This window comes from Pseudopodoces humilis, chromosome 2, assembly GCF_049639895.1.
Source record: "Pseudopodoces humilis isolate 2021_Gansu_Grassland_sample_001 chromosome 2, ASM4963989v1, whole genome shotgun sequence".
NCBI classification, from domain to species: Eukaryota; Metazoa; Chordata; class Aves; order Passeriformes; family Paridae; genus Pseudopodoces; species Pseudopodoces humilis.
In genome coordinates this window covers 85,527,091-85,549,908 of record NC_142201.1, presented here as the reverse complement: position 1 = coordinate 85,549,908, position 22,818 = coordinate 85,527,091, and the positions used below count along the sequence as shown (strand labels likewise).

General features: G+C 41.6%; 1 protein-coding gene across 1 annotated transcript in view; it reads right to left on the bottom strand.

Moving 5' to 3' along the window:
• Positions 1–14,597: 14,597 nt before the first annotated feature.
• Positions 14,598–22,818, bottom strand: part of GUCY2F (guanylate cyclase 2F, retinal) — a 38,200-nt gene continuing 29,979 nt past the window's right edge. Inside the window, exon 18 of the mRNA XM_005531034.2 lies at positions 14,598–14,967. Within this exon, the coding sequence (XP_005531091.2) occupies positions 14,829–14,967 (139 nt within the window). The 3' untranslated portion in view covers positions 14,598–14,828. The remainder of the gene's footprint in view (positions 14,968–22,818) is intronic.

Genomic DNA, 22,818 nt, shown 5'->3' with positions numbered 1-22,818 from the left:
GCAGCCCTGCCTGGGCCGCTCTACCAGGGAGCTCCTGCAAGCGTCAGAGACCAAAGCAAGCATCCCAGGGACCACTGCAGATCTTCTTCCCTGGGTGCATAAAGAGTATCTCAATTGGGTGACCTCCTGCCTGGAGGAGAGTTTTGCCTTCAGAATTGTGTGTTTTCCCCTCTTTGCAGTGACATCTGCCATTATGAATGAGGATTTTTGATGGGCCAAAAAAAAAGGGAGTTACTGATTCCTTCTACTGGACAGCATCAATTCTGTCCAACTTCCCTGGATTTGTTTGTTAAAATCAGATAAAACCCATGTCCTTGAGCACCATGTGCCAAACAGCTTTGTGGATTCTGCTAAACATATGCTGGCTCCAGGGTTTGCTCCTCTGTGGCAGGTTACTGCTCATTCTCTTTAGCATACCAGCTCCTGACAAGGTTACTTCAGATCTGCACCTTACTGCAGGATTCAAGATGAAAATGTCGACAGATGTGAAAGATGTGGTTTGTTAAATGTTGCAATGAGTACATTTTGCACCTGTTACTGCAATAAGAATGTAACAAGGATAATAAATTTTAAAGCAAACTGTACATTATGGCAAAGAAGTAAACAATAGTAATAAATGCTCTTACTGATATCATGTATGATAATGAACATGTATAGCTGTACATGCATATTTTTTAAAGGTCAAATGGTTTAACAATTAGTAGGCAAACTATTTCTCATTGACTTGTCTTGGCAACGGAAGCAGATCAGGAGGAGTTTGTTTGTGTACAGCAGTTCCAAAACCTTATTGAGGATCTCAGAATAGCACCCATATGGGACATAGGTAGTCCAAAAAATACAGCACAGTATCAAGGAGTGAGCATGTGGTCTGAAAGCCCCAACGACCCTGTGCTCTGCCTAAAGTAGGAGTCCACTCTGGCTCTATCTTGTGGCACTGTGCCTCATGACTATGGTGGTGCTATTTGGTTTGGCATCAACTCCACACTGATGTGTTGATGTCCATCTCCCACCCAAGCTGCACCTCCCCTCATGCTCCATGTTCTTTCATTTGTCTGGGGCTGACAGAGGGAGGTCACCAAGGAGATATTGTCTTCCCTCCTGTAATCACACCAGGGCAGCCTGTTGGCCAACTCGACATGGCAGCAGCCAAGCCTGGAGAACAGCTGCATTCGTGCTGCTCAGAGATGTGGAGCCAGTTGTATTATCCAGGTGGTGCATGGCTTGCTGAAGGAAAATGGCCTGTCACAGAAAGGATAGGAAGCCTCCTGACGATGAGTTTCAGGCTTATATGGAAGCAGAAGAAATTATTCACGCAGAAGCTTCTCTTGTTAGATGTCTATCTCTGGTGTGTGGGCTGCAGAAACTTGGGTCACCCAGTGGTTGGTGCCCAGTGACACCTGAGTGCTGTTGCTTCTCCAGTTACATCTCTCCCAGTACAGGTATCTCTCCCAGGGAGTGATCCCTGGCTGGATCCATACAGACCTATCCCTTCTCTAGAGCAAGTTGTCTATTTCCTGGTGTGTAGCACTCAGGTATCTGACTCTAGATAGTTCCCCTACAGCCCTGAATTTGTTGTTTCACTGCTAGCTTTCTTTGAGAAAACCTTGAATATTGTGAATATTGAATATTGACAGTGTCCAAATCTGCTGTGGAATAGTGTGGGAGGACTGTGTGGAGCAGAAGCAATCAAACCTGATGCAGGTCCTGGAGGAAACCACAGAACTACACCCAGCTTGGAGGGAACAAGCTGGTTTTGTGGGAAAGGGTGCCCTTGGGAGAGCTAACCCTCAGTGGGACTGACTCTGGGGAGCTGGCTTATCTGACAAGCATCGATGCACCAAAGCATACCCCATGGAAGAACCTGAGGATGTGAGGAGGGACACCACACCCTGAAAACTTGCCACCAAAAACTCATTACAAGCACCAGTCCTGTGATAATGTCTGCTGGTATCTGCCATGCACAGATCCTACACGCCTCCATACTCAGGCAGCAGGATGTGGCAACCAGCAAAGCCCACATGAAAATAAAAAGCCACAGGTCAGTTCTGGTCACACAAAATCAACCCTGGGCCCTCCCCTTCCTACTGTCACGGGATTCCCACTCTTCCATGGGAGAGGGTAACAGGCTTGGTTGGAGGGGCTGGCATGGAGACAAGCAGTAGTGTATGAACAGAAAGAAAAATTCCTGGCTATTGAGATGCTCCAAGATATCACTGCCAGTATAAGCATCATTATCTTAAGCTGACGTAAGCCCAGCTGCTTTTTTAGAAATTACACTAAAAAATATCCTAAAAACCCCAAACAAAACAGCCAGGAAGAGAACTGGCTGGTTTTAGTAACTTGCAAAAGATTAGAAGTTGATCATGTGCTCACCTCACAGTTAAAATAAGTTGTATCTTATCAACAAGATGTCCGTCTTTAATTATAGATTATATTTTCCCAGCCTAAACAAAATTTGATATTTATGCTCCATTTCCTCTGGGTCTGATTATAGCCTCTTCTTTTTTTAAAAAAAGCATAAGGAACAGTGGTTCAAGAGCTTTGCTCTAGCCACTCTTTTTCTGTTTCTGCTGCTGTTGTTGAGGGAAGTTTGTTGCTGGGATGATGCTTCACACACGGGTGCTGATACAGGTAATGAGCTGAAAAGTGACATTGTTCTGGTCACCAGGTCAGCTGTGATTCCTGTCCCATCTCAGCCCTCATCTCATGGTGCCGCAGTTCTCAGGAATGCTGATTTTAAATCAAAGAAGATGTCGCTCTTGGTGTTTCCCCAGACTAGATTTGTGTCAGTCCCCTTTGGTACCGACCATAACCTTCCTCAGGTCCACATGGCAGGGTAAAAATGCATATCCAGTTCCCATGGGACACCCCACACTCAGCAAACCAGATGTGGCCAGCTATGAAGGAGTTAGCTGCAACCATGTTACAATGCAGTGATTTAAGGGGTGGACGATGTCCTGGCTCATCTGATTACTCTTGGGTGCCAGGGTCCTCAAACACTGCTTGAAGCCTAGACAGACAGTGACAGAAAATTGAGCAAGAAAGCAAAACACACATCACAGTGCAAAAAGGCATTAATGGAACCCTTGAGAGATGTTGTACCTCACCTGGAGTGGCAGATATGGTGGAGACTCCCAGCACAAGCAGGAATTGCCACAGGATGGGGTGACTTGGGTGAAAAGGGTCTTCTGCAGAGTTTTCAGAGAGACGATAACACAAATAACTTGGGGAGAAAATAATGCCTGATGGGGAGGCTCCTGGAGGAAGCTCTTACAGGGAGGCAGTAAGAGAAAAAAGAGAGGAAAACCATGTGGGAAAAACTCCCAGACAAGTAAACAGATATGACAGGAGCTGCAGAGTGTCATATTTTTTTTGGGGGGGGGGTGTCAAAATTGTGCAAATGGACTTTGTGTTTGTATTATGGGGGACCTAAACAATCTCCAGGCTACTCTGGCTTTATTTTCCAAACCCTGTGGTCCTCAGACATGCACCATCCTGCAGTGAGACTTTGAGCTATGGCTTGCAAGAAAAGTCAATAGGTGAACAACTCAAGAAGCGAGAAATAAGGGAGAAACTTTCTGCCTTGCACTTGCCCTGCTCTCATGGTTGAAGGAAGCCTGCATTTTACCCTGACTTTTGAAGTGTCTCTGAGTTTTTCCTGCCCTCTGCTAACTTCTCCAGGGACATCTTCTAGCCTGTGCTTGAAACATCCCAAAGCTTTATCAACAGGTTCAGGGAACTGTACTGCATGTGACGAGTCTGATTTATCTTGAAATGCAAACCAAACAAGATTGATGTGGTTTCTCTTGCAAATATTTTCTATATTTCTGCTCTAGCACTGAAATAGCAGAAGGATCAATGAATCAGGTGGTGTGGAACAAGCTGAAGAACAGTTTGCTCTGCCTTCTGTGCTAATGGGCTAAAGATCATGTTTATCTCTGAATCTCCTGCTTAATTTAAAGTGTGCAATAGCATCCATTCCTCCTCCTTCTTTTCTTTTGGTTAGTGGAATGAAGAAAGTTGGTCTCTCTCCCCAGCATTTTCAGTCCCTAGTATTGAATCAGACTAATAAAAATTACTCTTATTTATCAACCACGATTCAAATAATGAATTTTCCCTTTTGTTGTCCCTTTTTTCCACCTCTTTACCATGTTTTCTGTGGATAGGTGGTGTTTTACTGCAGTGAAGCAATAGTGAATGGATTACTGGCATTATAGCTATAAAGCCTTGGCTCTGGTCATGATACAGGTAATTTTCAGCTCTTGCAGAAATGCATTTCACAACAGTTAGTAGAGAGTATGATCTACACTGTGTTTTTCTCCTCCTAGATTTCTTTTTTAGGCAAATGATGGGGAAAAAAAGGTCAGAATCATAGAGAGAGAAGAAATGAGTTAGAAATGCTCTATTTTTGTCATGTTCCCTAAACCCTTTGATCCTTCCCACAGCCCCCTGATCCATCACTACGTCATCACTTACTGAAATCATGGGGGTTTTTTATAGCCCACAGTGGGATTCTGGGTTATTTCCAAAATGTCTTTGCTTACTGGACTTTTTTTTTAAAAAAAATTATTAAGGAAAAATATTGCAACCCTTACTTAATTCCTTCAGGGTCCTTGCTGAGCTGCAACCATACATCATCAGACTTAACTGTGAAGTGTTTAGGTGGAATATACTGATGGAGGAGAAGTTCAGTCTATCAAGCCCTCTGAACCAAATGATAAATCAAGGGATACATTGGGAGATACAGGGGGATAGTGAAGTTATTTCAGTGGAGACAGAAAGAGGACATAAGGCAATAATCTGAAGGAAAAAAATCTTGCTCATCTATCTGTTTGATTTTTCAAAACACTGTAAGCATAATTTGCCTCTGGGCTTCTCCTTCCAAATTTCAGAACAGGGGTGCACCTCAGATAAAACTTTGCATCCAGTGCATGGGCTAAATTTCTAGAAAATTTAGTGCCTTGAATGGTGAAATATGGGGAGCAAAGAAGCACGATTATGCTCAAACATGTATCACCTGCATCCTGCCAAGCCCAGGTTGAAGTAGTGATACTATTGAAGAGCTGAGTAAACTCCTGGTCTCCTTTTTCTCATAAAAATTTGTAACTCCAGAATAATGTCATAGGTGAAAAAGATGAGATATATTTGATCAAATGTAGACAGCTGCAAGGTTGGGACCTATCAAATGAGCCACCGATCTTGATATCCTCCACAGCTCAGAGAGGGAAATGAAAGCCTGTCTTGCTCATGATTCATCTAATTGTCCAGCAGATGAGTCACCTCCACAAGCTCTGACTTTCTCTTGTGAAGATGAAGGGACTGGTGCGTGACTACTGCAGACATAGATTCAGAATTAAGGGAAATGAATCCCTCTTGTCATCAGGAAACAGAAAATTGGTTTATTCTGATGGTTGTGAGTGTACATCCTGCCAGTGTAAGTCCCAGCTTTCCAGCCCAGGCTGGACATAGCAATCCCTTAAAATACTTTCCAGGTTTCCTTGAGTGAAGCCACTTGGGGATGGTATTACAGGACGTGCTACAAACATTGTTAGTGGTTCTGCCATTCTGTTGTTCTTTTGAGGGTCTGACATCCATCATCCCGTTGAGCAAAGCCCTGAAAAGGGTTCCTGCCCTGAGGGGCCTCTGTACCTCCATACATTTTCATCTCCTTGTAGACAATTGTAAAGATCTTTGTTATGGAATTGGGATGAAGCTTCTGGATAAGATTTACCACCCCTTTTCCTCCCCAGGTCGAAGGCACGGGGTTTTAGACAATGGTCCTTATGGATCTCATGACCCATAGCATCTAGAACATCTGTCTGTGCCATATCATAAGCATCTCCTGGCTGGAGGTACACGCTTTTAAGGATTTGCTTTCTGGCATTAAGACTTATGTATTTTTATCCTCTCCATAGCATAAGTGAAAAGAGAAGCTCTTCTTTGCTCATTGCAAAATGAGCTTTCCAAAAGCTCCTAGGACTCAGGGCTGTGAGAGTGGACACACTGATTCATATCAACATTGCTAGATTTAGCTCTCAGACAAGCAAACAAAACAAAAACTACCCATCACCCTGTGAAATACGAGGTAGTTGAAAGGGTTGAGATTCAGGACAAAAACATTTTAGCAGGGCCTGTTGCGAAAGAACAAGGGATAATGGTTTTAAACTAAAAGGTGGTTGGTTTAGATAGCAGGAAGAGGTTTTTTACAATGAGGGTGGTGAAACAGTGTGACAGGTTGCCCAGAGAGGTAGTGGATGCCCCACCCCTGGAAACATTCAAGGCCAGGATGGACATCTGATCCACCAGATGCAGTTGAATGTGTCCCCACTCATTGCAGGAGGAGTGGATTAGGTGAGCTTGAATGGTCCCGTCCAACCCAAACTGCTCTATGATTCTATGATAAGAAAGTCATTGGAGATGGTCAAAGAAAAGGTTGGTATATCCTTCTGCCCACTGAGCAATTTGTTCATTGACATGTGTAGGGAAGCACAGGACAATTAATTTTCGTATTCTCTGCCTGCCCTCTGGTGGTGAATGGATGCTGCTTAGTTGAATGAGTACAAATACATTTATATGTACACATATGTATATGCATATATACATGTAGGCACAAATGCATTTACATACACAGCATAAAATGCTTATATCTGAATTGAACCTTGAATTTGAATTACAGATGTGAGAAGTAGTTACTGTCCTCATTGGCCATGCTGAAGATCTCCCTGTGATTGTGTTAAAATTCAGTTTAGTTAAAATATTTCAGAATGACAATAATAGGAATTACAGTGAAATATTTTCTCCAGCTCAAGAGACCAGCAATGTCTTTTCCTCTCTATAAATAAACTCCACAGAATCTGGGTGAGCTGTACAAAATCAAGAGTAAAAGGTTTTTCCAGGACCAGTTATTACAGCAAGTAAAGGACAGCAAAAAAAGATAACTGCTGCAGCATGGATGTTCCTTTCCCTACACAATGACAGTCTGGGATAGCAGGAGGCCACCAAGAGAATGGTGAAAACTTGGAAGGCATACACTCACAGAATCACAAAATATTTGGAGTTAGAAAGGATCCACAAAGTCATTGAGTACAACACAGGGATCAAATCTGCAGCTTTGGCATTTTTAGCACCATGCACTAACCAGCTGAGCTAATATCAGTACTCCTTCACCCTCAGTGAGGTTTTTTTTGGGTTTAGCAAGGATTCAAAATCATATTTCCACTCATTTTCCCTTGTAACTTCAAAGAGCAGGAGGATCTTCCCTGCAGCCCTTCACAACTCCTAGGAAACTCCAGCACCTGGGCACGAGATAGTGAGGGTAAGTGCATTCAGCACTGCAGCTTTCAGGACTCACACAAATACAGGAGGTATTGGCTGGACACAGTGTTCCAGCATTGTTTCTTTGGATGACCTACTGCAGTGGGAAGAGAAGCAAAGGTGATATTTACATTGATGGGCTTTGTCTGTGTCCAGATGGAAGTGAAACAGAAAAACTTCCCATCAACGCCTTAATTCACCACTCAGTGCTTCCACAGTTGTGAAACTACAGATTTCCCCTCAGGGGAAGGGAGAACAGCCTTCAGTCCTTGGAGCCACTGAGATCTGCAGACCCTTCTGTAGATTATTATCCTGATTACACATTTGCCATGGAATTTGTTTTGAAGCTATGCATGGGGACGCTGTGTCTCTGGGTCCCTGTAGCATTAGGCAACATGGGTATGATGTCCATAGTCACAGGCTCCCCAAGGATGCGGCTGCAGCCCCTCCAGATCCTCTTCTGTTGGGCAGCTTTCCAGGCACTCTTCCCCCAGCCTTTAGCACTGCCTGGAGTTGCTGCAACCAAAATTCAGGACCTGGAACTTGTCCCAGTTGAACTTCAAACAATTGGCCTCAGCTCATTGATCCAGCCTGTCCAGACCCTTCCTGCCCTCCCAGCAGATCAACACTCCCACCCAACTTGGTGTCCTTTGTGAATTTACTGAGGATTCCCTCCATGCTTTGTCCAGAACATTGATATAGATATTAAGCAGGACTGGCCACAATTCCCAGCCTTGGGAAACACCACCTGTGACCAGCTGGATTTAACTCCATTCCCCACCACACTCTGGGCTTGGTCATCCAGCCTGTTTTCCACACAGAGAAGAGTACTCCTGTCCAAGCCATGAGCAGGCAGTTTCTCCAGGGGAATGCTCTGGGAAACAACATCAAATGCTTTACTGAAATCTGGATAGATAATGCAAAGCTGGCTCTTCTCAATGCTTAGGCATTATTCCAAATATGGGGAATGATTTGGTGGAGATCTCACAGGATATGAAAATTATTGTCCCACCAGAGCTGGAAGACTCCCCATCTGGGGAGATTCTTTACTCAGCTCCTTTCCACCTGCCCACCTTCTGCTGCCTGGTTCCTCTCCACACACACCAGTGTTGGACAGTCTGTATCCATCCCAGTATGAAACAGAAGGACAAAAGTACAGGCATAGAGAGAAGGTTTTCAAGCTGATCCCTCTGTAGCTTGAGAAATGGAGCTCCCTGGGTCACCCTGCAGATTGGACTGAAGTCTTGGACCCACCATGAGTATCAGGTTGCATTTGCCTTTTATCCTGTCTTTGTTGCAGTCCTGACAGGACAGGTGCAGTCAGGCAGAGAAACCTTGATGACATGAATAAATGAATAAACTTTGAATCCACTTTGAATCCACTTTGAATCCATGAATAGATTTTGGCACCTTATTTGGAAAACAACCTGCGGTTGTTCCCTCCAGTGCTTTCTATTTGCTGATGGTGTTTGGGGAGCTAAGAGTTACAGATTTGGCTGAGCAGGCAGTCACCTCCTCAGGGAGCCCACACAAGTAGGTTAAACAAAAGCTTTATTTCCACACAGTGTTGTTCTCGGGACAGAGTGCCAAGATATCCCAGACAGCTCAAAACAAGGAATGGAAAGGAATGCTGTGCTCCTGTCATGCTTTTTTATTGCAAACAGCCCTGAGTCACAAAATGTATGTTCAGAGCAGAGTCTGGCCTTCCTTTAAAACCAGAAGTGTTCAGAATAAGAGTTTAGATTTTTCTTTTAAAGCAATATTGTACCAAAGCAGAGGTCACATGCAGGGAAGTGTGAGCAATTTTTTACAGCATCAGACTGCCAGTCTATGAGACAGTAGAAGAAATATTCAATAAGCCATGGTTATTAAACAAGTTAATTGCAGCACATCTGCCACCAGCTATTACTGTGTGATGTTTGGACAGTGCATTTCTTCTGGTGAGAAAAGACCTTGAGGCCGGACATTTAGCCCTGCAGTCTTTTTGCTGCCTACTCTTCCTGCCTACGTTTTTCTGACTAGTGTGGAGAAAGGTCAGTTGGTTTCCTGCAGGATTTCAATTTTTGAAATGCCTCTTTTTCATTTAAACCTAATCCAGCTTTTGAGTGAAAAAAATAAAATAAAGGAGGAAATTGTATGTAGGGATTGGAGCTGAGACCTCTGCCTCCAGGGCTGCTTTGGAATCAGTGACTTCAATAGCCCAGCTGAGGTGTCTGACAAACAAATTCTGAAAACCAGGCCATTTTCCACTTGAAAACTGCAGAATGTTTTCAATTTGACAAATTTTAACAACAATAGAAAATAAAAAGGCTCCAGCACTTAATAAATGCCTTCTGTTCAAGACCAACTGGGATTACACACATGGTTTTGCAGTTTTCATCTGGGCATCAGGCCTATGTGTATATAGCATCTTTTAGCATTGGTCTTTGGCTCTGGATTAGTGTTTCCTGAGCTTCTCTGTATATGTTAATGAACATGTTTCAGACACCCAGATTTGTGAAAATGAGTGTATTTACTTTCATCATCTGTTGTTTTTTTCACTGTGTCTGAAGTCCATACTATCAAGTCTGGCTCCTGGACAGCCCCAAGTGGAGAACAAAATATGGCAAAAGGAGGGTTAATTCCTTTGAATAAAGTAATTTTAATGTGTTAGTGAAAGCAGTCAATAAAAGAGAGACACCTGATGAAATTTTCTTGACCAAACAGGTCCTGTGCAGGAAAAGATGATATTTTGCACCAAGTATTGACAAAGTGAAGGGGAAATGTCATGGGTCAGGACAGGTGTGGAGTCAGGAAGCCAAGCAGAGAATTGCATTATCAGAATTGCATCATATGACAAATTTGTGGGTGGCCCTCACAGTCCCTCCACTGGGTCCTGTGCTGTTCAGCAGAATTTAGGGATGCTCAGGGAAGGAAGGAGAACCATGGGATGCTGACATCTGCAAATACTGTGAAGTCAGGCTTGGGAAGGATTGTGAGAAATTCTGGTGAATGAGGAAAAAGCTGGTGAATGAAATTTAATACCAACAGCTGTAAAGTAATGAGCATCAGAGGAAAAGCATTATGTGCTTCTTGCACTGCACAGAACATGGATTCTGTTTCATTTGCTTCAGAGAACTCTCTCCTGTGGTCATTTTAGGAAGGCTGGAGGAGTACTCTGGTGTGGGATGAATACAGAAAAGCTCCCCTTGCTCACCTGTCTCAGTAGTTGCTGGTCTAGGAGCAGTTTGTGCTGCTGCTCACACTGCAGCTGCAGGAGACTGGAGGAGAGGATTGCAATCACCCAAGGTCTGGAAATAATCCTTAGTGCAATGGCTCTCTACATTTTGGGAGGTCTGTTTCAACTCCATGTGTTAATCCAACCTCCCTGTACATAAAACTCTCTGTATCCTACAGCTGACTTAGCAATCCTATAGCTCTTCATCAGGCTGGATTTTACCCTTAAGATCTTTCTCTAACACCACCATTTCACACAGCTCCAGTTTGTGTGTGATGAGCTGTAGTTTGTCTTCTCCCATGTATTCTTTTATTCTGAGCACTCTCTACAACTACTCCAAAGGAGGTTGTAACTGGCTGGGGGCCAGCCTTTTCTCCCAGATAAAAAGCAATAGGACAACAGGAAATGTTGCACTAGGAGAGGTTCAGATTGGGTATTAGGAAATGTTGCTTCATTGAAAGGGCTGTCAAGCACTGGAACAGGGAAGTGGTGGAGTCACCAACCCTGGAGCTGTTTAAAAGACATGTAGATGTGGCTCTTGGGGACATGGTTCAGTGGTGGACTGGGCAGTGTTGGGTTAATGGGATTGATGACCTTAGGGGTCTTTTCTAACCTAAATGTTTGTATAATTCCATTATATGATTCAAGCCATTATTTTTAACACAGATGAGGCTGTGATGAGTGCCACTCTAGGGCTTTCAGGCATGGCTGAAGGGGAATGAAAGGATGTGTGGCTACAGCAGCAAGTGATCCTTAGCCCACCTTCACCAGTGATGTATCTGTCTGATGACTGCTGTGTGGGTGGGTAGGTAAAGGTGGGTGAGATTCTGCCTGTGCACAGGACCTTGCCAGACCATGTCCATTGCATGGATTTAAAGGAGCTGTTTGATGTTATGTCTCTCATGCATCTATTTGACAGATTCATTGCTGGTGTGAGGATGGAATCACAGAATCATAGACTTATCCTGAGATTACTTACCCTCATCTCTACTCCTGCATTCACATGTCTGAATTTCTAAACCCCAGAGGAGCATCTTCACATTTTTTAATGAGAAATGAAAAAAGGGCTGTGCTGTGAGGAGTGGTATTGACCTCTCCTCACATTAACATGCCCTGTCATGGGAAATTTTCCCAGACTTGGGAAAATTGCAGACATTGCAGCTGTTTGGGCACTCATCCATGATGTGGCTGCTCCGTATCTTCCTGGGATTCGTTTCCATCTCACACCTTCTCTGCCTGACTATCCTGCCCCTGGCTTGTTATGTATCTTGAGACCTGCTTGTAAGTTACTGTAAAATCCAGTGAATATGTGAAAGGAGGTCTCCATAGGTGCCTTATCTTCACAGGGAGATGAAAAGTAAGCTAAGTCATCTGAAGGTAAATACACAAACTAGAATGAGATTTTCGGGTGGAAGGATAAGTCTTCAAGGATCTTTATTGTCATAGGTTATAAATTGACTGCTAAAAATACCCTATGAAATACAAACTATATTCAGATATTGTTTATTGTATGTAAATACATCTTCTACAGCTCTCAGTGGGTTTGCGTGATTACATTAAAATTCACTCTGTAACATTAGTGATAAAACTTATAGCAATCATGTGGTAGGCTCTTGTTGAAGATGGTTACTTCAGTGTGTGCTCCCCTGTCCAAGAATCCACCAAGTGCCTTGTCCACAATCACCCAAGAAGTCTGATGTGGAGTTACAAAAATTTCCATTTGCTGCTTCCAGACCACGTCTTCCTCATTACAACATCCTAAGACTAGTTTTAGAAGCAATGTAATTTAAAAAAAAGAAAAAGGAAAAAAAAGAGCATGATACAGTAATCATAGTTTGTATGGGAAGAAATCTCATGAGTGAACCTAAAACTAGCTAAACAGAACAGTATAAATATTATATATATTTATATATAAATATTATATATATATTATAAATAAAATATAAATATGTTTTAGATATTTCTAACAGCATACTTCTTTATAGATTTCTAACAGCATATTTCATATATATTTCTTTTTATATTTCTAAGAACAGTGGTAATCACACTCAGGGATGAGTCCTCGGCCTCTTCCTGTTGAAACTAAGAGGAAAAGTTACCACTGGCTTCAAAGAGAATAAAGAATTATCCTGGGATTACTAAACTCGTTAGTGACTAGAACTTTGCTTTTCTGCTACCCTTTCCCACAGATTTATATCTTAATTTTTAAAAGGAATTAAAAGAATGTTGTTTATTTTAGAAGACTACAGGCTGAAGAAAGAATTCAAAACTGTGTGCAGAAGTGTGGGTTGAAATCTTGTTTCAATCATTTTCATGGAAAATTCAGGTTGATATAATCCACTCTGCTATGTAACAGGATAGCAATGATAGAATTTTTTTTATATATAGGAAAATAATGAAAAATACTTTAATTTTGTGGAAGTTGTTTGATTATAAACCCATGTTTGCACAGACCAATCCAGACAGCATTCCTCTCTGGAAATGTACTTTGAGGTGTATTGTGTCAGAATTACCTGCCCCATATCTCTTGCATAGGACTTTTTTTTAATGAATTTTCAAAGAGAAGGTGAGCATAGGGCAGAGGGTGAAGGCTTTCCTAATCCCCATTTGACAGCTGGAGTGTTGTATGAGCCTTTTGACAGACGTTCTTCAAGGGCCAACTTCTCCCACGTGGAATATTAACTCACCGCTAAAAAAGCAAAAGCTTCTTTTACAAAACCAGGTGTCACAGAGTAAAAGCTCATTATTAAAGAGCATTAATGAACTTCCCTTCTGTTTTTTCTTTTTAGATGTTTATACTTCAAACAGATCTTTGACAGTGCACGCTTTATACTTGATGCAGTGAATTAGTTGTGAAAATACTGTGTTCCTTAACTCTGTCAAGTCACACTCACCTTGTTTCATAAAGATATTTTCAATATCCATCAAAGTTTGCCAAGAGTTTGTTTATTCTTACTTATTTTCTGAATGGTAAAAATGTGTTTTGATAAGAAGAGTTCAAATTGAGCTTGAGGAGGGTCTCAGTGTTCTCAGTTAACAATTTCGGGTGGTAATATTGATTAAATTACCATACCTGCCCTTCTCTTCAGCCTTGCAGAAGAGAGAACAATTCCCAAAAGGTTGTTAGGAGCCAGATGTTGAACAGGAGTAAAAATCTTGGAAGAAGTAGGGTCCAACACCAAAATTATTTGACTTTTAGGAAGTGTGCTCTGGTGGAGGTGCCAAATGTAGGCTTTTTTACAAAAAGTGTTTTACCCATAGTGGGGCTTACTTTATAGACAAGTGCCTTAGAGACCACTTGGAGATTGGAAGGGAAAAAGAGTGATGGGTTTTAGGCTTTGCACTGCTATAATGATGTTCTCTTCATTCCCTCAGCCCCACTTTTGCAGGAAAAAAAACTCGTGTTTTATTAGTACTACTCAGCTAACAGAACTGCATCACAGTTTTGCAATATCTTGGCATTCCATTTTCATCCTGCTTTGGGATGAAAAGCATAAAGTGTTTTAGATATCCTGTATATGTGTGTATATAAAGCAAAAAAAAGGTTCTTGCAATTTAGATCTGGATTTGCGAATATGACATATTTTGACATTTTGAGCAGAATCTCATTTTGGCATTGGAAACAAATATTGATTCATACCAAACTGTTTCAATTCAAAACTGTTATTTCATTTTGCAAATAGCATTAAATTGGCATTTGCAGATGAAATGTCAATTTGAAGGAAAATATTTCAGCTTAAGTTGACATACAGGAGCAGAACATTTCGAATCAAAATTTCTGTGGGGGAGTAAAGATATTCTTTGTTGTTGTCCAAAACATTTTCTTCTCAATTGCACTCATTTTCATGAAACCAGACCTTCCCACAATAGCAACAGGAAAACAACTACTTAACATAAAAGGGACGAACTATTTCAGCACTTTGGCATTATTGTTTGGATCCAGGCCCAGGGGCAGCTGGACTTGTTAGTGCTGCCATGCAGACCTAGTCAAAATACTGAGTTCATCCTTGTGACAGTTGCTCTTGAGGAACAGGAGCTACCATCATTATCATCCTCACTTTCCTCCCCAGTGCACCCCTCCCAAAACACACACATACAGCTCTGAGCTGGTGCCCAGTTTCACAAGAGATGATGGTCTGGATTCATCTGCCTGCTCAGGTTCAGTCTCTGAAAGAGCTAAGAGGTTTCATTAATTATACTGCTTTGGGCTGGCTGGGAGCTAAATCGAGAGTGTGAGCTCTGTTGGATTGGCTTCAAGGTGTTCCTCCTGATTTACTAGTTCTTTGCAGTGTTCTTCTCATATTTCATCCTTTCCAAAACTTATTCCAGCCTCATTCACAATTCCCAGCTCTTTAAAGTTTGCTTTTCTTAGTGTCCTCTTTGTGTCCCTCAGGACAAATTTCAATTTCTTGGTCAGTAAATCTGGCCAGTAGTGCCTGCAAAACAGAGAAGGAAAGAGGAGTTAGCAACTCTTCTCACCAAGGCATGACTTTTCATTTAGCATCATTTTGTGTCAGCCAAAGCAGAAATGTTAAATGGTGCAGTTGAAGTTGATCTTTTGCTGCAATACTTCAAGAGTTCATCAAGCCCAGGTCCTGGGCCACCATGGTGGGTGCAAATTCGTTATAACATAATGGGGTTCTCAGAGACAAAATAAACATCAAGGACTTGTAAGAGGCCAGAAGCTCAGCAAATGGCAAGGCTTTAGGAAGGTCTCAAATCTACAATTGCCCTGTCATGGATAAAGCATCATATGGAATAAGATTCACTGTGTATAACAGAAGAAGATACCATTCCAACTGTTGTAAACCAAAAAGAGCTAAATCCTAATCCCTACTAATAACATCATTGCTATTATATAAAGAGTAGAAATAAATAATTAATAGAATTAATATTTTTATTAATAATTAATATAAATAATTAATACTAAAGAAATAATAAATAGTTGTATATATACATAAATGTATGGCTTAAACTGTATGCACCATCTTTTTGTGTAATGAATGTGCAATTACTTTAGAATAGAAATATATGTTAAAAACCCACTACATGAAGCAGGTATCCTGTAGAAATAATACAAAGGCTAACATTTTTAAACTAAAACAGGTGAGATTTAGACTAGATGTAAGGAAGAAATATTTTATGATGAGGATGCTCATTGCAAGGGGGATTGGACTAAATGACCTTGAAATGTCCCTTCCAACCCAAGCTATGCTATGATTATATGATCTTATCTGCTGGTCAGCTGCACCATGTCAGCCAATGGTTTGGCCAGCAAGCTGCAATTATTTGGGTATTTACTGTATTTCCTGAAAAAGAAAGAATGCCAAGGGATCTCTCCTTTCACTAAGCTGAGTTCATAGGATGAAGGATCAGAATTCAAGGAGAGTCAAATCCTTGAGTAACAAAAAAAAGACAAACAAAAAAACCCAAAAAACTTTAAAAATTGAACCTCAGTACTTTTGGGTAATCCCAGGCTGGTGCTTTTGTCCGTGCAGGATACACCACCTGTATGCTTACACATCTAAAGTCAGCAGAGAGCAGTTCAGATTGTACTAAGATTCACATACAATGGCTCCCTCCATAAATTCGCCAATCGCACTGGGGTGAAATCTCACCCCTAAGAACTCCACAATGAATTCCTGCACGGGGTCTAAGTCTCATCTACAAACTGAGACCTGTCCATGGATCCTAGGGAATCACTGACCTCTCTGTGACACAGTTCTCTGTCGTGTTTTGAAGCTAAAGAGAGAAATCCTTCTCCCCTTTTCAGAAGTATTGTAAGAGGCTATGGATGGGATTCATCTGCCTGAGGATATTGTCCAGCAGCATTTGATGCCATGGTTTATCCTACATAGCTGTTGTACCAGCCTTACACAAGTGTCTGTGACTGCCATGGTGCTCTGGGCTGAATCCCACTTGCATGAGTGGGTTAGAAGGTCCATGTTAAGGTCACAGACCCTACCACAGGACAAAAGATAAAGGTCACTAATTATATAGCCCAGAGGTTTATCTTCAGGTAACTGGAGGTGCGCTCTGGTGTTCCTCATGCTTTGCTGGGTTTTCTTATCAAGATCCAGCCGGAACCATCACTTGTATTTGAAATCAAGAATACACCAAGGACAGCAGAGTCTACAGCCACTCTTTCAAGGTTAAAGGATTGACTCCTGAGCAGGAGAAGCAAAGTCTTGACCTTCCTCTAGACTCCAGGCCAGATGAATACTCCAAAATACACAGTTACTCCAAGATGGGGGTCCCTATTGTACTGCAGCAAGAACCCTGGGGTACTGCTAGCATATTAGGGTCCCAGACTAATAGGACCATAAATTGGGTGAATGGACTATAGATCACTGCATCTGAGGTCCTTGTATAATGTTCCTTTATTACCATCAAGGAAAAACAAGGTTATTGGCAGCATAGTCCCTTTCATCAGAAGCTTCTAAGATAGATTAGCTGGAAACATCATTAAACCACCAAGCACGCATGTAGGAATAAGTGGCTGTTGAGGACTTAATTGCCTCACTGAAAGCTTCCTGCACACAAGAAGGACTGAACTAGGACCACTGAAAAGATAAAGGTATGAATGTCTTATTGATTTTTCCACTATTTCCAATGGATTAAGGCAAGTTGACTAATGAGGACCTTCTGTTTTCCATAATATACTGCTGATCAGCCTGCTTCAGTGTGGAAGCCTATACCTGTGGGTGATATATGTACTAAATATTTATATATCAGTATATGTCCAGGTTTTGTCAAGCAGGGCTAGCCCAAGTGTGAGATCCTCTTTGTCTGGCCTTGGAGGATTAGCTGGTACTCTTAGGTGTAAATCAGCAGGGTGGTCTTCTGTGCCTTGGAGCTCATATTTAGCACTTCACATATGGTAGTGCTTATGCAGATCTCCTCAGATTGTGTCCCATATTCAAATAATTTTGTTTATTTTATTTTTTAATGAGGGTTTTCCTCCCTTAAGTGATTTATAGGGAGAATTTCAGACAAAAATTTAAATATCAGTTAAGAGAGATAAAAAAACAGCCTGGTAACACACCCTGAATCTTTAAAAGATATGTTTGGGAAAAAGGAACACAGCCAACAGTTACCTGCTGGGATTTATCCTTGTGAGAAAACTGGCTGGAGCTTTAGTCTTCATAGCAATCTGTCAGCCTGATATGGTGTGTCTTAAGGGTTTGTAACTAATCTAGACACTCTGAGTTTTCATTCATTCCTCCTTTTTTAGGGAAGTGGAAATGAAATACACATTAGTCCAGAGGAGTTGAGCAGAAGCATTACCAGTGCTTTTAGAGATATTATTAAAAATTCCTGCTCATATATAGTTTTCAGGGGACACCACACCTCTGCAAGTGTGCATGCTTCTATGGCAGCCTTGCTCTGATAACACCTACTGGATCAGGTCATGCTGTCACATTCCATGTGACTTCCAAATTCCACCCAAACCATAAATCCATTACCTCTTGTACACATCAGTACCATAAGGGTGAATACCAAAGCTGCATCCTGTTTCTGTCATGAGGTCTGGAATTACACTAGGCAAGAGACGTACGTTACACAAAAACAACAGTAGGCAATTTGGATTTTTCCAGGCTTAAACTCCAGTTTTATCTCTGTGTTTACCGTGTACTGGGCTCTTCCTGGCACCGTGAACATCAACACAGAGTGGATTGATAACACACTGCAGATAAACATAATAATACCCAATGTCCCCCAGGAATTAATAGGATGCTAGGTTATAAATTCACTAGGAAATCACCCAACAAGGCTATAGCTTTGCTGCTGTTCCAAGCACCTCTTGAATTAGACATGTTAGAATAATAACACATATTAAAAAAAAAAAAAAATTATAAAAAGAGAAAAATAGAGGGAACGGGGGAAAAAAAGACACTAAAACCAGTAAAGTGCAGACAAATAACACACAAGCAGACACTAAACAGCAGAGCTACATGGGGACTGTCCTACAGCTACTACCTCAGATCTAGGCCCTTTTGCCAAGGAGTTTTTCAGCTTTCCTCCTTTTGAACTCTGCAATTTCTTCCGGGAGTAACCCATGAGCTCTATACCTGCAGTGAACAGGTAGGCCATTAGAGAAAGAACCAGTTCAGTTTCATCTGAAATAAAGAACAGACTGTAATGGAGACTGAGGGAAAGATAAGTGTCTTCTGGTGACAGAAAGGAAAACAAATATGGGTCCTCGTTCTGGCTTTATTAATTCTTCTCTTGTCCCACTCAACTTACTGCAAAGGATGAGGTCAACTAATTAAATTTTAAGTGTCCAGAGAGCTCTTGGCACTCTTAGACACTTCTGCCAGGACAAGATGAATGACTTTGTTGATTGAGGAGTACAAACTATATCTTTATCAAGGCTGTTTCCAGAATCTATTAAATAAGATGACTCCTGGGAGAATGATTCCGTTATTCCACTGATATTTTCCTCCATTCATTAAAGGGAGGAATAGAAAAAAACATCAGTGAAGACTTTACATTTGGTTAGTTCAGTTCCTGCTTCAGTGCCTTTTCTCTTCAAGAGATGTTGCTTTCAGAAGCTCTCGCCTCGCTAAGCCGTGGGCACATTTCCTGGTGGAAATCCTATTTAACAGTCCCAAGAGAAAGCCAGCTGTCCCTGAATTTAACAGCCTTTCCTGAGCGAGGTTAGAGCCAAGTTTCAGGTCTTTGGCCAGTTCTGCTCTACAAATGGAAATGCCTAGACAATTTATCCTCCCATGCTCTATCTAAATCTGGGAACATGTTTCTTCTTTTTAGAAACATTGATCCCTGTTTATAAACTTTCTCATGAATGATGGTGCCTTTAGGGCTGGGTCCCAAGGAGAGGGAGCCAGGAAGATATAATCCTGATGGGTTCAACGAGGAATGACTTCTGGGAATCTACAATTCAGGTGAGATTTATCTCCCTGGTATTTTTTTATCTGCAATAGAGATGTCTCCATCTAAGCCAAATATCTTGGGTTCTATTCTGAGCCAGTGGAGGGAATCTGGTGCTGCTGGACCACAGCAGGAATTTTATCCCCAAACAGAAGAACTGCCAAGCAATATCTGTTTCTCTGCACTGACTCTTAAAAGACATGCAAGGTGACCAGATCAGAAGGAGGTAAATAATTTTTAATAAGATTGAATCCTGCCTGTTGCAGGGAGGAGTCTTTGTGTCCAGACCCATTAGGGAAGCAGTAACAAAATTCAGCCACACGTGGGTGAGCGTCAGGTGTTTGGTTTTTGAGTCCACCCAGCAGGACTTCACCCACAGGGGAGTGGAGGGGGCTGCTGCTGTGTCTGTACAACAGTGCAGCAGGTTGTGACCCACAGACAGTGAAGGCCTGGCCAGGGTATTTGGTGATCAAGCACGGTATTATACTGCCTGAGGTCCTCCTCCAGACACTGCTCACACAAGTATCAAATAAACGTTTGGCAGTGACTTGACTTTCAGCCACTGCACAAGAGCAAAAAGAAAGATCCAATGTAAACAGAACTTGCACATCTCCTGAACTCACAAATGTCTGAGCATCTGGAGAGGTCTGATTCTGCAATATCCATTCCAGCCTCGGGAAAAACCCCTCTTTTTGGAGACAGCTGTTAGTTTTCCAAGGTCCTCTCTTCCCATCACCTTGCTTGCAAAACCAGCAGGAGAAAATCTGTGAAGTTCTGACTTTGCTTCCTTTCTGAGCACTGCAGTTAGTTTCTTGCTATTAGCACAAATTCTGTAATATTCCACTCAATTCTCCCAGAAATTTCAGCTTGCTCAGGAAGAGCTTGTTTAAATATAAAAGCTGGTGCAATCACATCACAAGTCAAACAGTCTTGTTGAAAGGGAGATGAGTCACCAACTTTCATTCCCTTTCTCATCCTCCATCAGATTTCAGAGAAAAAGTCTTCTTTCTCACTGTCATTATGCCACAGCCATGATCAGAATACTTCTTTGTCTTCATTCTGCTGTTGTGTTAGGCAGTCAGAAATAATTTGGAGAGAAGGGATTGGGTGTGAAGCAAAACACATCTGCCCTGACATTGCATGATCAAGTCTATGAGACAGAGGAGGCTTTGATTTCCCTGAACAGCTCTTGTTAAATGTTATATAAAATTTATTTAGGAAATATTTTTATGTTGTTGTATAATTCCAGCTATGAGAGGACAACAAGAGATTTTAACTGCTGTTTGGTCCGCAAGCTATTTTATTTTTGATTTAAAAGTGCATTTGGCAGACTTCAAATAGGAGTCCAAGTGAAAGTGCTTTACTTTTCTCCTCCGAAAGACACATCAGCAGCGACAGCAATACTAGCGCCTCTCTATGGATCCAACCAGAGTGCTCCAACACAGGCAAAGCAATGACAACCTTGTACTGGGCAGAAGAAAAAAAAAATTGTTCTAATGACTGTCTTTTTCCTGGCTCATAAAAAGGTGTTTGTCACTTGGGGTTGGGAGATGGATCCTTGGAGCATCCTTCACTGTTTCTCACCCATTTATCTTTAAACATGGATCTCAGTGTTTCCTCCTGGGCTGATCTTTATGCACGTGAGGATGAGAGGGCCCCAAAATTCTCACTTATTCCTGGCTGCATCTTCAGTTTTGAGTGGTGTCGCACATCAGGTTGCACTTATCACCATGAGAGGTAACGGGCTGGAAGACCTATCAACCCTTCTGGACTTACTGCATGAATTCATACAAGGTAAGGGATCTGGGTTTATGTTAAAAATAAAAAACTCTCATATGCCCTCTAGTTAGGCATTGGGTGATTGGTTAAAAGCCTTTGAGAGGATTGACAATATGGATCTTTGCTGAATTATATTAATTTTTTTCCTGCAGTTAACTTAAATTATTTAAAGGGGAAGTTTCTGAATAAAACTACCTGCTGGGATAGAGGACTTCTGATGTTTTCAAACACTGTATTTAGTACCAGAGAAAAGAATTTCTGAACCAGGACAGTAAAAGTTGGAAATTCAGAAGACCAAGAATGTCACTCACCTCCTTGGCATGGCATTCTGGCTCTAGATTTTGTTCTGGTTTGGAGCTTGGTTTGGTTTGGTTGGTAGATTTTTTTTTCCTTTCTGAATTTCATTAGCCATTGAATTTTTCCTACTGTTAGATATTTTTTCAGTGCTTTGCAAAATGCATCTGAAATTTAGTCCAGGTCGGGCTTGTGTCTGGTAATTTAGTATAACCTCATATCTTTTCTGCTTTTTTGGACAAAATGAGTGCTCCACTGGAGTTGAAAAGATGCTGCCTGTCCCAAAGCATCAGAGGATACCAACTTCAAATATCCCATGTTTATATACTCACAACTTTGTGCTTTTTCCTTGTCTGATAATTCAGCCTCCCAGATAGTCAGCTGGTGTACCCTCAAAGAAACTTCACAGCCTTCCTTTAAATCTATCCTACTGAAATCTCAAAAGAATGTCGATCCTACAGGTAGTCTGCTGCTTGACTGCTTGTCACACTTGGTTTTGCTGTCTCTTTATTTTGTTATGCCTTTTCTCTGTCCAATCTGCCATTACTTCCTGTGCAGCACCAGGTGTGTGTGTGTAGAAGTCTGCCTTGAAGTAAGGGAAGGTCTAGAGAGGCTGTAGAGCTGTCCTGGTGTGTCATGCAAAGTTAACCCAAAGCTGCCATGAAAACCAGGTAAAACTGAGATTTGACCAGACCAAGAATGTAGGATTTATCCTTTCAATAGGAACTTCAAAAACTTCCATTTATAGGATCTGACCATAAATCCATGGCCCAGAGGTTTGCAGTCCCATAGCACGGACATAAGACCAAACATGATGTACTAACCTTCACTTAGTAGGAAACACCTCTCAGCATGGCCACCACAACTGCCACCTGCAGATGTTTAGGCTGCCCAAGTCACCATATAAAGCACGAGATAAATACCAGTGCTCATAGACCTCGTGGTAAGGAAATGCCCAAGAGAAGATAAGTTGCCTCAGGACAGAGTGAAAAAAATGAGTAGAAGAGGAATTTATTCAGCATTTCCTTCTTCAGATCAAAAGCCTATAAATGAGGAAATCCCTGTGGAATTATACAAGGCAGTGACTTGAAACCACCATGTTGGCCAGCTAGAGAGAAAACAACTTTCAGCCTCTTGATTTTTTGCCAAAATATGAATCATCAAGATAAGGCTGGAAAACAGGACATAATATCTGATACCTATCTGGTAACAGCACAGCCTATGCATGAGGCAGTTCTCCAAATATTTGCTTTGCTTCAACATCCAGTTACTTCTTTATGTAACTTGACATTTGATTTATATGGGGTATAAGTTCAATTTTG